This window comes from Mastigoproctus giganteus, chromosome 13 (genome assembly GCF_048544385.1).
Source record: "Mastigoproctus giganteus isolate SK-2022 chromosome 13, ASM4854438v1, whole genome shotgun sequence".
In the NCBI taxonomy this organism is placed as follows: Eukaryota; Metazoa; Arthropoda; class Arachnida; order Uropygi; family Thelyphonidae; genus Mastigoproctus; species Mastigoproctus giganteus.
The window spans coordinates 46,883,273-46,896,906 of record NC_143587.1 but is presented as its reverse complement, the minus strand read 5'-3'; the positions used below and the strand labels follow the sequence as shown (position 1 = coordinate 46,896,906).

General features: G+C 36.6%; 1 protein-coding gene across 11 annotated transcripts in view; it reads right to left on the bottom strand.

Moving 5' to 3' along the window:
- The window catches only part of trol (terribly reduced optic lobes), a 1,731,230-nt gene that overhangs the window by 721,583 nt on the left and 996,013 nt on the right, over positions 1-13,634 (bottom strand). For all 11 annotated transcript variants that reach the window (XM_090387691.1, XM_090387694.1, XM_090387699.1 and 8 more), the window contains 2 exons: positions 3,086-3,204; positions 2,738-2,963 (listed from right to left, as the gene is read on the bottom strand). In XM_090387691.1, coding sequence (XP_090243817.1) covers positions 2,738-2,963; positions 3,086-3,204 — 345 coding nt within the window. The remainder of the gene's footprint in view (positions 1-2,737; positions 2,964-3,085; positions 3,205-13,634) is intronic.

Here is a 13,634-nt window from a genome sequence, read left to right as displayed (position 1 = left end):
AAGGAAACACAATATCTCCGAAGCTGTTTACTGCTGCCCTTGAGGAAGCTTTCAGAAGATTAGACTGGTCGCAGAAAGGAGTCAGTGTGAACGGAGAGTACCTAAACCATTTACGATTTGCAGATGACATTGTGGTCATAAGCCACGATCCCAAAGAATTAGAGGAAAATTTTAATCAGTTATGCACAGTTAGTAAGGATTTTGGACTAAAGATGAATATGGCTAAAACAAAAGTAATGATGAACAAGTATGCCACAGAAAGGGAAATAATGATTGAAGGAGCAGTAATTGAAAAGGTTGAGTCATATACTTATTTGGGACAAGTTATTAGCTTTAATAATGATAAATGGCTGGAAGTCAGAGAAGAATAAATTTTGGATGGATAGCATTCAGGAAATATAGTCCATACTGAAGAGCAATATCCCAGTTCGTAAAATAATGAACCAATGTATACTCCCCACCATGACTTATGGAAGTGAAACTTGGGCACTCACCAAAAGAATGGAAGAGAAGCTGAGAACTACACAGCGAAGAATGAAACGAATTATATTGGGAATCAGACTGTTAGATAAGAAGAGAAACACATGGATTAGGCAGCAAACTCAAGTAAAGGACATTCTTATCAAAACTAAAGAACTAAAATGGCCTTGGCCGGGACACATAGCTCGAAGACATGATGATAGATGGGCTAAGAAAATAACAGTATGGTACCCAAGAGGAGCTAGAAGAAAACCTGGAAGACAAAGGCGGAGATGGATAGATGAAATTCATGAGTTTTTGGGTAGTAAATGGATGGCCAGTACTCAAAACAGAAGGAACTGGAAAGTTGCTGGAGAGGCCTTCATCCTGCAGTGGACTGAAAATGGCTGATGATGATATCATCTTTTGAGACAAGGTATACAAACAAATTTTTGGTTTGCCAATAGGATTAAACCTGAGTGGCTTTATATCGGAGATTATCTCTCAACAAATGAGTGTATACATTTGATGCCTTTTCTACCCTGTATCACATACTATGGGAGGTATTTTGATGATGTTCTAGTTATTACCGATAGTAGCACTATCCAAGACATTTTACATTCGTTTAATAATATTCATTCTACACTCAAATTTGCATTGGAAAGGGAGAATACGGATACTAAGTCATTAAATTTTATAAATTTCAGACTTACTCGGGACTCGAATAAAATACAGTTTCACATGTATTGTAAACCCACAAACACTGGTATGCTTCTGCATTATAACAGCTACCACCCGTTCACCTACAAAAGATGGATTATTTTTAATCAATTTCTCAATGCCTATAAATAATCAATTATGGAATTTGCTTTGGGCTGAGAAATACAAATATTAACCAGCAAATTCTTAAACATGGGTTACTTGCTTGCTACAATAAACCGAATTAAGGTAAAAGCTAAGGATAGGATACAAAAAACTACACCAACCAACAATAGTAATATCAAAAAATACTTTATTTCTGTCCCATATGTTGAACAGTGGCACAAAGAGCTTAACAGATTCTTTAAATTCAAAGAGCTTAACAGATTCTTTAACAGATACTGAATTTAAAATTGTGGCCAGGCCAATACAGAAATTACACACTACTGAACAATCGCTCAGTCTTATCCTCATTCACAACACAAATAAATGACCTGGTATACAACATTTCTTGTGGCGATTGCGACTCATCGTATCAGGGTTCTACGTGGTTTCCTCTCAATTTTCGTGTTAATTAACACGCAGCGTCAGTTCATGCTTCTCGTTAGGCAGCATCAGAATTAGTCTTTCATGCCATTAACGAAAAACATACTTTTTTTAATGAAGCCAAGATACTTAGTGTCCAACATAATTATACAAAACTAATTGCAGAAATGGTCGAAATTAGATTACATGAGAATTCTGTTAATGTTCACTGGTCATATCTAATCTCTGATTCATGGTCTTTTACGTGCATGTGCAAAGACAAATAATTGCTATTTAAGGTTCATGCTCATCCCTATTCGGTAATTTCAATTTCTGTGATCACGACATATGGTCGAAAAGCATTAACTTCGGGAAGGAAAATCGTTTTGCAATTTTTTCGTTAAATTAATTTTTTACTTAATTTTGAATTGCATTAAATTGATTTTTAATTGATTTTTAAAATTAGGACCTAGCGGTCTTGCTCATTCTCTTTAGATATTATAAAAACCATGAGCCAGTAATGTAAAGTGAGGCAGAAAAAAAAAAAAAAATTCAATAAGAATTGCTGAAAACTTTCTTTTTTTTTTTTTTTAATTCAAAATATAACTTTCAGAACCAGCAGAATAATCATAAATCTCAAATATAACAAAGTTTGAAAATCTTTGTTTGTAAATCTAAAGTAATGAAGAAGGCAATGAGATTTGTGACATTTAATAATTATTAAATTGGCTCATCATTTTAATCAGACTTACCAATATCAAAAAAAAAAAAAAAGGGTCACTACAGTGCTAATTATTTAGAGAAAAGAGGAAATATCTTGTTACTGACCATTTTTTTCTTAATTACATAATTCTTTAGCTAAAAAAATTGAATAAATACAATTCTACAAGTTTTAAAAGATTTTAATTTTATATTTATTTGATGTTGATAGGACAATGATTTCACCGAAACTGGGAAGAAAAGTAAATTTTCCATAAATATGAATCATTTTTCAAAAGGTTTCATTTCAGTAAATCTTTCAACACAGTGAATGAAAAAGAAATGAAAGTCTTACCTTACATACTCCAGATTCTGGATCACAATCACTAGAATGTCCATTGCAAAAGCATGGATCACAGAGGCCAAGATATAAACCGGCTCCTGATCGCGTGTAACCAGCATCACAATCTTCACAAGACAATCCAGTATAACCAATAGGACAGCGACACTGTTCTACTGCAAAGGCCCATTCCTGGTTAGTAGGATAATTCACAGCAATATCCAAAGTCACATCACCCAAGCTATAGAAATATATTATCACACAGATATTCAATAATATTTGTTTTCATTAATAATTTTTTGCATGTAATACCACATGCATCATAAGTATAGAATCAAAATATTTAGCATTAAAAACAATTACCTAGCTGAAGCTGTTTCAGTAGTATAAGTTGCCTTTATTAGAACAGTATCCAAATCAGCTAATGTCATTAAGAGGTGTTCTCTAGTAGCAGGCTGTCCATCAGATCTTAACCAGGATGTCTAAAATATATGATTTTATATATACATAAAGCAGGTATCAAATTTTATTTAAATAAAAACCTAAATAAGCAACACTAAAATCTGTCAATTCTACATAGTATACTGGGTCCTAAATTTGGAAAAACAGTGTATCCTAAGAAGGCATCCTCAATTCACTAAATCATATTGCATAAAAAAAATTTCTGAACACAATTTGGGATTCCATTTTCAAATCAAAGATCTGATATATGATAGTGACCAAACATGATATTGGTCTTCCACTTTCTACTCAACATTCTCTGGTTTCAGGAGGAACAGAAAATCTTCTATTGTCTGTTATTCTTAAAATTAGTCTTCTACAAACAGTTCGCAGAAGACTAGTTTCAAGTCCTGTCTTCAAGGAATAAATAGGGGCAAAATTAATTAGAATCCAGTAACAGAAATTTGAGTTCATTTTATGAAAATAGTTTGTCTCCAATGAACAGGAAAGAAAGGGAAGGAGTGGTCTTGTTCAGACTAAGACAAGATGATTATGTTCAGCCAAGTCAGAGCTATATTTCAGAGGTTTCTGTATATTAAAGCTAAATCTAGAATGTATTGCCATAACTGCCAGCAATGAACAATAGATCAGGGGGGAGTGCAGTTATGAGCAGGAGAGAGGATACAGAAATAATCATGTCAATTTCTGGAAAATATTCTGTTCAGACATCATGAAGGACAGATGCAGGAGCTACATACAACCTGGAAAGTATTGATATAACCTTTTATTGGAAACTTTTGTTTGAGAAAATGCTCACACTGCAGTCTGCTTTTCTGTCTAAGAAGAATGAGCATTATTTTTTAAACTATTTTAATTCTTGCATAGAAATAGCACCTCACATTTTTAGTTGATTACAAAACTTTTTTCTTCTTCTTCCTCCCTTGAAGTTTTAAAAGGCAGAACATAACATAAAGTGAAATTTACTCAAAGAGGTAACTACCATTAGGGGTAAAGGGAAGGATTATTGCTTTTGTAAAGGTGACTACAATGGACTGAGACAGTATTTAAATTCTATACAGTGGGACCAACTGATGATGTTACCAACAGCAAATTCAAAATGGGAAGCATTCAAAGAACTTATCTTGGAAGCTACTAGGCTTTACATACCAACTAAGAAATATTGTTCAAGGTTTAGGCCTAAGTGGATGTCAGATGAACTAATGAGACATATGGCAGAGAAGAAAAATGCATGGGATACATACAAATTAACACGTGACACAGAAGCCTATGATAGATACAACTTGATCTGTAACCAAGTTACAAAGGAGGTTAGGCAGGCGAAGGCAGATTACGAGAAATCTTTGGCAAGGGATGCAAAGAAAAACAGCAAAGAGTTCTTTACTTATGTAAACTCTAGAAGGAAGGGGATGAAACAGATTGGTCCACTTGATATCGATGGGTCAACTGTTGATGATCCTGTTCAGGTAGCTTAACAAACTGAATGAATATTTTGCATCGACATTCACACATGAGGAGTTATTCAGCGAGGGGAATGCCAGAGGTGTATTCAACTCTGCAGTAAGCTAGAGAATCTTGTAATAACTGAGAGTAAAGTGGAGGAGAAATTGTTGAAGATAAATACTAGAAAGGCACCTGGAGTGGATGGGATCTATCCAGTTATATTAAAGGAGGCAGCAAAGGAAGTAAGCAAACCCTTAGCCATAATTATGAGAGCTTCCTTGGACTCAGGAGAGGTGCCCATAGACTGGAGATGTGCAAATGTAACCCCAATTCACAAAGGAGGATCAAAGGGCGACACAAGTAATTATAGACCTGTTAGTTTAACTTCTGTTCCTGGAAAATTAATGGAGGCACTGGTTAAAGAAGCACTGCAGGATCATCTAGACAAGACTTCAGTTATAGCTCAGACACAGCATGGTTTTGTTAAGGGGAAGTCTTGCCTGACCAATTTGATTGGATACTATAATGCAGTCACAAAAGAACTGGATGCAGGGAATAACTTTGATATTATATACTTGGATCTTAGAAAGGCTTTTGATACTGTTGCACATGGAAGACTGCTGCACAAATTGAAGCAGTGTGGCATTGGAGGCAAATTGCTGCTATGGATAAAGGGGTGGTTGAGGGGGAGAAGACAGAGAGTGGTAATCAATGGACACTGCTCATCGTGGACTAATGTTATTAGTGGAGTCCCTCAGGGTTTAGTATTGGGTCCATTATTGTTTTCTGTATTTATAAATGATATTGATGATGGTATATCAAGCTTAATGCCCAAGTTTGCAGATGATACAAAGGTTGGCAGGGTTGTCAACAGGATCTGGAAAGGTTGAGCAGATGGGCTGAGAGGTGGCAAATAAAGTTTAACATTGACAAATGTAAAGTACTACATATGGGAAACAGCAACCCCAGAGCAACGTATCAACTCTGTGGTACTACACTGACAGTGGTAGAGAATGAAAGGGATCTGGGGGTGGTTGTGCAGGCAGATATGAAGTTTTCTGAGCAGTGCAGACGGGCTGCAAGAGTAGCTCATGGTGTATTGTCGAAGATATATAGGAATTTTTCTAGCAGGGATAAGGAGGTGATTATTCCCTTGTATAAGGCAATGGTCAGGCCACACCTGGAGTACTGTATACAGGTCTGGAGGCCTCATTTCAAGAAGGATGTAGAGATGCTGGAATGAGTACAGAGAAGGGCAACAAGATTAGTGAATGGAACAAATAGGTGCTCTTACGAAGAAAGGCTTAAGTTTTGCAAATTACAGTGTCAGGGGACTAGGCACCAGCGAGGTGATCTGATAGAGGTGTATAAAGCCTTGAATGGTTTGAGCATGCTCAATGCTGATGGGATTCTTCCTCTTGCTCAGAATAATCACCTGAGAGGGCATAAATTCAAATTGAGAAAAGACAGATGCAGGATAGATGTGAGGAAATTTGCCTTTAGCCACCGGGTGGTTGGTTGGTGGAATAGACTTCCATCCCTTGTCGTGGAAGTTGATAACCTAAATAAGTTTAAGTCTCAGCTGGACAGGTATTTCGAACGAACAGAGGGGTGAAGTGGTTATTTTTTTATTTATTATTATTATTATTATTTTATTTATTTTTTTTTTTTGGCTGATGCTGCATAAGCTTGCTTTCTTGCATCAAATGCCTCTACTAATGCTAATGCTAAGAACATACCAACTAAGAAATAAGTCAGTAATTGTAAAAGTGTTACATATTTATAAATCATCGTTTCAATACCCAAAATAATTTTAGTAGTTTTCCTCTAAATATACTCTAGCTCATTAGAGCAAATATTCTTTTAACAAAGTGGTTATGATGTTACATTTTAATACTAGCATGCAAATAATTCAAACACTGTATGCGTTACAGCATACTGAAGTTCCCCAGCCATGGGGAACTGAAGCTCCCCATGGCTGAGGAGCTTCAGTTCCTACAGCAACAGAGGTAAACTTTTAGCTATAAATGGTTAGGCCTGTATTCACATTAGAGATGGCACTATTATCCACGAGTTGACCTAAATTTCATGCAATTAGCATCAACAAAAAAATAACATAAAGTGTCCACTATTTCTCTAAAACTCAGAACACCAACACAAACTGTTTTGAGACTTGTTGATGTTTCATCAAACAACAGGTGTCCACTCTATTAGCAAAAGAAAATTTACCTGGGAATAAGGCAGCAAATATAATTGAGCAATAAAGAGGTGTATGGTAGAAAAACTTTCAATTAGACACATAGCAAAGGTGATTACAAACATTTCTTAAAGAAATTAATGTACACAGTGTGTTATGTTTCAGGCATGTTTGGTTTTTTCTTAAATTAAATGATTTAAATGAAATTAAAAGCACTGTTACAGAATGTGAGTTTTTTTTTATTTTTAATATTCATTGAGTTAAACATCAATTTACACTTAATACTTTGAAATTAACAAATGTCAATTTCAAAGTATTAGGTGTAAGTTGTATTATCTGTGATTAATAGTGCACATTTCAAGGTTAAACTGAACCCCATCATCAGACCTATAGGAGAAGTTAAATCATGAAAGAAATCAAATCAGGATTACATTATGATGTCACATTAATGAATTTTAATACAGCAAGATTATGTGGAGGCAAAAACAAAAATTCCATGAAAATGAGAAAATTAAAAATAAGGAATTAAGGATGGATTACAGAGAAGCATGTAAACTCAGATAGATAAAAATTACCTAGGAATTAAGACAGGTTATTTTTCAGACAATTAATATAGGCCCCTTGTTTCTTGTTAATAGCCAATGCTCAAACTGGATAAAGGCAGCTTCTTTGAAGGCTCTACTCGAGTGTGATTTGTCTATGTAAAGGAGCATCCACAGAAGAAAGAGGACCTTAAAAAAAGCCTCATTTAACCATATTTTTGAGTGTTGGCTATTAACAATAAACAAGGAGCCTATTTTCTGATTTTCATGGAATTTGGTTTCACCTCCACATAACAGGCTGTTTATCAAGTGAGTTTCTGTTCATCCTAGCCTATTCCTTTTTTCATCTAGCAAATTCCTTTACTCTTTGGCTAAAGTCAATCCTACTAGAGGGTAGTACTTAATTCTTATTCCTGATTAATGACACCACTCTTGAATTATAAAAACAGTTGCCCTCCACCAGTTCAGCTATCCCAGTCTACTTCCAGCTCTCTCTCCCTCCCCCCTAAAATTCAGGTAAGCCTTTCCATATACTTATTATACTTATTTCCATTATACCGTATTTCCCCATGTATAAGACGCAACTTAATTTTGGGGCCCGAAATTTGAAAAAAAATGTATTACATAAAGTTATTGAACTCAAGTTTTATTCATCATAAAATTCATACAACTCCTCACTGTCAAAACTCCCATCCATTAGCTTGTCCTCATCTGTGTCTGATGACGAATCACTGTCTTCTTATATTGCCTCGTCCTCAGTTCCATCTATGGCATTTGAAATGCCACACTTCTTAAATGACTTGACAACGATCTCAATCTTGATATTATCTCAGGATCTTTTCACCCAGGTACAAACTTCTCCTATAGCTGGTTTCTTCACTCTTCTTGCTGGTTTCAAATTGTCCCCAGAAGACTTCATCCATTGGTTCCATTTGTCTCTCGTGGCAGCTTTGAAGGGTTTATTAATGCTGGCATCAAGTGGTTGGAGCTGGGATGTCAAACCTCCAGGTATAACAGCAAGTTTTGTTTTTTGCTCTGCAGCAATCATCTTTGTATTTTTTGTTGTGTGCCCTGAACTGATCAAGCACCAATAGGGCAGGGCAGGTTTGCGTAAGAGCCCACCTTGTCTCCTGCTCCAAACTTTCTCAAATCAGATCTTCATCCCATCCTGATCCATCCAACCCTTGTCATTAACGTGGACAATCACTCCTCGAGGAATGTCTTCTTTTGGCATTGTTTTGGGTTTGAAAATCAGCATAGGAGGCAGCTTGGTTCTGTCGGCACAACAAGCTAGAACAACTGTATAATGGCTCTTTTCATGTCCACTTGTCTTCACAGTTACAGTTTTCACTCCCTTTTTATCAACAGTTCTGTTACTTGGGACATCAAATTGAAGGGGGACTTTGTCCATATTTGCAATCTGTCCCAACTCAAACTGATGTGTCTTCCGACATTGAATGACAAAACGATAAAATTCAAGGACCTTCTGCTCATAGCTTTCAGGCATCTTTTGGGCAAGTCTGGTGCGTGTACGCATGCATCAGTAACTTCTTTTTCATCAGCCTTCTTCTGCCATGGCGTTTTCGTGACGTAGGGTTTCTTCTTCCCATAGCCAGTCTCGGATTGTTTTCTCAGTTGGAGGAGGACCAAACTTATGTTCAGCAGCACGATTTCCATTCACTTTTGCAAACTGGATCACTTTTAACTTGAATTCGGCACTGTACGAAAATCTTTTCTGGGCAGAATGTGGCAAAACGTAACCTAATATACCGGTAACAAGTGTGAAACAATGAGTGCAAAGACAACAAGCGCAAAACAGCGAGAAATGCAAGTAAAAAAAATCTACAACCACTGTATAATACGCACCCAGTTTTTAGACCCCAAATTTTTTGAAAAAAGGTGCGTCTTATACATGGGGAAATACGGTACTTATTTCATAATCCTTCCTTCTCATAATCCTTACTTCCAAATTCTACTCCTTTCGGGCTTAACTTCATTTTTTGAAATTTCGTGAACTTCAATTTCTATAACAGCAGATGGTCCTTGTGCTTTCCAAATTTAAATTTTCTGAAAAGCCCTTATAAAAAATTTTTTACAAATATTCTTTCTAATTTTGTAAAGAATTTTATTTAACCCTATAACGCCGTGCACAACATTTTCGTAACGCTTAGTTATAACGTATCTGATACAGAAAATAGAAAGTTTATGGAGCTGCCATCGATATCGACAAAATCGTCACGCTTTACTAGTACAAATGCAGACTAGTAGTCAGGCATTTTAGCAGTAAGTAGCTGACTAATAGCATATGTTTCACAGATTGTGTGTTCAAGATTAAGTGGTCATTTGGCACTTAGTATTTTTTATGATAACTATTATTCTAGCGAAATTGTACTGTTATTTTTTGTATGTATATATATATCCACAAACCAGTGGTTTCCATAGTGAGGATTAACATTCATTGAAAAACATAGTTCTTGTATATTTCAGCATTTTCTATACATAACGAAATCGTCACGTTCGTCTTTTGAACTTACTAAAACAAATCTACACATCATGGATTGTGCTAAGTTTTATGGAAAACGGTGGACTTATGAGATAGATGAAAGCAGTACAGACTCGGACAAGGGACCAGATGCTAATTTGGATAAAATTGGTAGTTATAATACATATTTATTCTGATAATTTTGATATGTTACAATGTAAAGTTTTTATTATATTGATAGTCAAGCTATTTTGATAACAATATTTATTTTCCTTCTATGATAGGAATGAGTATATGCCCAATGATTCTGATTTAGATGAATTAGAAGACCTCGTGGTTAGTAATGATGGTACGAGTAAAGATGAGCTACAAACTTCAGTTCTTGAAGGTGAATAAACTAGTGAAGCAGCAGTTCCAACACCTACAAGTTCAAAGCCATCTACATCAAGAAATTGAAGAGAAATTCCTCTCTAGAGACACATTTCAGCAGAGGTCATAGCTAGACCTACGCCTGAGTGGTTAGGACAAATACAACCTTCTGGGGTAGTGAAACGTCCTGTTGAATACTTTAGACATTTTTTCTCGGAAGATATTATTGCTCATCATTAAGGACCAATCTATATGCAATCCAGCAAAATCCAAATAAGAGTTTGCACTGAGTAGTCAGGAGCTTGGAATTTTTAGGTACACTGCTTGCGATGTCTATGGTGAAGCTCACAAATTCACATTTGTATTGGAAAGGCAAACTAAACTGTCCTATTGTCTTGGAAGTGATGAGTAGAGATAGATGGGAAAATATAAAGTCCAAGATTCACTTAAATGACAATACACAAATACCCTTACCTAATGAGAAAACTGATAACTTGTTAAAGATCCGGCCTTTGATAGATCATTTACAAAAAAAGTTTCAGGAAATTCTAATGTCCCAATTGCTATGTGTGGATGAACAAATAGTTCCATTCAAAGGCAGATCCAGCATAAAACAGTATGATTCCAGCAAACCACACAAGTGGGGATACAAACTGTTTGTTCTTTGTGAGGAAAAAGGCATCATGTATGACTTTTTCATATATTCAGAAAAAACTGAACCAGTATCAGTTGTTGTTGTTGTTGATGGGGTTTTAAGTGCAATGGCTACTTAGGCCATATTGCACTTAGAAAAGTGATTCATATTGCCTATGTTGGTTCATGTAGAATCAGTTAGAAATGGCTATACAGTCCTACTTGTTTTAAGAAGGAGAAGAATTCTGCGAGATTTGATTTTTCGCCTATGATATGGCTAAGTGACAAAGGTTCCTTTAAGCTTGACAGAGAAATGAATGACACTAGCCGAGCATTATTATACAGATTACATTCCAGAAGTATGTGTTTGACTGTGAGTGGTGTATGGCAATGGTTACACTGAGGAGGGTCATTCCCTGACAGGAGGAGCAAATGAGTTAAATGAGTATGGCCGATTCTGGCTCTGGCCAGAATTACTTCTTGTCTGTTTGCAATGGGGCTGGAAGCCCATAATTTTGGTATAGGTTTAATTTGAAAAAGTTTATTATGAATTTGCGCTTGCCATTGCAGAGTCCATCGACCTTTACATATACTTTGGATCTTAATTTTATAGTCTATGAACGGTACTAAGGAATTCGTTGGGGCTGCGCTCAATGGATGTTTGGCAGCATCATCCGCAATTTCATTACCTGGTATTCCAGTATGGCCAGGTATCCAGCAGAAAATAACCTTTTGTTGATGCTCTCTCAGACGTGTCAACTCTGTTCTAATGAGCTTTATTAGAGGGTGATTAGACGGGGAGTTGTTTTGCAAGGCTAATAAGGAACTCTGCGAGTCTGTGTATATTAAGCTCTTTTGAATTGACATATGGAAAATATGTTCTATAGCAAGCTTTATGGCATATAATTCAGTCGTGTAACTACTGCATTCTGTTGGGAGAGAAAGAGAAATGATAGTATCAGGGAGTACTACTGCTGTGCCTGTTCCACTTTCAGACTTCGATCCATCTGCATAAATTTTAATGAAGTCAGGATAACGTTGAGTATGCGCTATGTGTAGCCGTTGGATGTTAATATCTGATAGGGAGTGTTTACCCCATTGTTGGAAATAATTGTCACAAAGTGGCATGATGACAGACCATGGAGGGTCGGGATCTATAGGATCTTGTAAGATTTTATTGAAGTGAATATCCCAATCTTCTGCTAGTTGATTTAGCCTAATACCAGCAGGCCGAACTGACTGTGGTTTGTTTCTATAAAAGGTCATAAACTGTGGATTGTAAAGTATTGACCAATTAGGATGGGTCATCTGGCTTTGGATCTTGGTTGCATAGTTCAGCAGCAGCATCTTTCTCCTGATATTTAGGGGAGGTTCATGAGCTTCAACATACAAACTTTGCACTGGAGACGTTCTGAATGCACCCAGTGCTGTTCTGAGAGCTGAATGTTGAATAGGGTTGAGGCGAGATAAAGCACTCTCCCTAGCAGAGTCGAAGACAGGTGCGCCGTAGTCCAGTCGTGATCTGATTATGGTTCTATATAAATGAAGCAGGCTGTAACGATCTGCTCCCCATGTTGTGGCTGATAACACTGAGTATGTTCAGTTTTTTTTGACAAGTAGTCCGGAGATGTTCTATGGGCTTTTGGATATTTAACTTATTGTCAAAGAACAATCCTAGCATACAATTAGTTATGGGAAGAGGATGGTTATTCAAGTGCAGCTCGGGTTCCGGATGAATATTGCGTCTGGAGCAGAAGTGAATGGCAGTAGATTTCTGGCTGGATAGTCTATAACCGTTTTGTGTCATCCGTGTCAGGATGCGATTCATTGATATTTGAAGTTGCCGTTCAATGTAATGCATGTTTTGAGAATGACAAGAAATTGAGAGATCATCTGTGAAAAGGTATGAATCCACAGTTTTCGGAATGAGTTATATTATATGATTCATTCTCATTGCAAACAAGGTAGCATTGAGAACAGACCCTTGTGGAATTCCTTCTTCTTGGATAAAGATTTTAGAGAGGGTTCCCCGATAACGAACTTGAAAGGATCTCCGTTGAAGGAAGTTTTGGATAAAATATGGTAAATTACCTCTCAGGCCAAGAGAATGTAGATCCTTTAAGATGCCAAAACGCCATGTAGTGTCAAAGGCTTTCTCAACGTCAAGACAGACCATGACGAGATGTTCCTTTTTGATGAAAGCATTTCTGATATTAGACTCGACTTTGATCATGAGATCTAATGAGGATCGGCTTTTCCGGAAACCGAATTGGTTGTTATTTATCAAGTTTTGAGACTCGAGGAACCAAGTGAGACGGCGATGTATCATTTTCTCGAGAGTTTTGCTGAGACAGCTGGTAAGGGATATCGGTCTGTAATTTTGAGGAGCAGAATGATCTTTACCGGGTTTTGCAATCGGTAGTACATATGAATGATTCCAGGAGCTTGGGAAGGTATGTTCAGAAAATATTAGATTATAAAATATGAGCAGCGAAGTGAGTGATCTTTGATCCAGATTTCGGAGCATTACATAATATATCCCATCGGGGCCAGCAGCACTGTTTTTCGAGTTTGTAAGAGATTGCTGCAGCTCAAACATGGTAAATGGTTGATTATAAGATAAAGCAGAATTGTCAGTGAAATTCAGTCTGGATTTCTCTGCAACTGTTTTACGTTTTTGGAATGTTTGTTCATAAGCATTACAAGAAGACAACAAAGAAAATACAATTCCCAGCGCATTTGATATTTCTGTGGGATTAGAGAGTTCCTGTCCATTCCAGTTTAGTA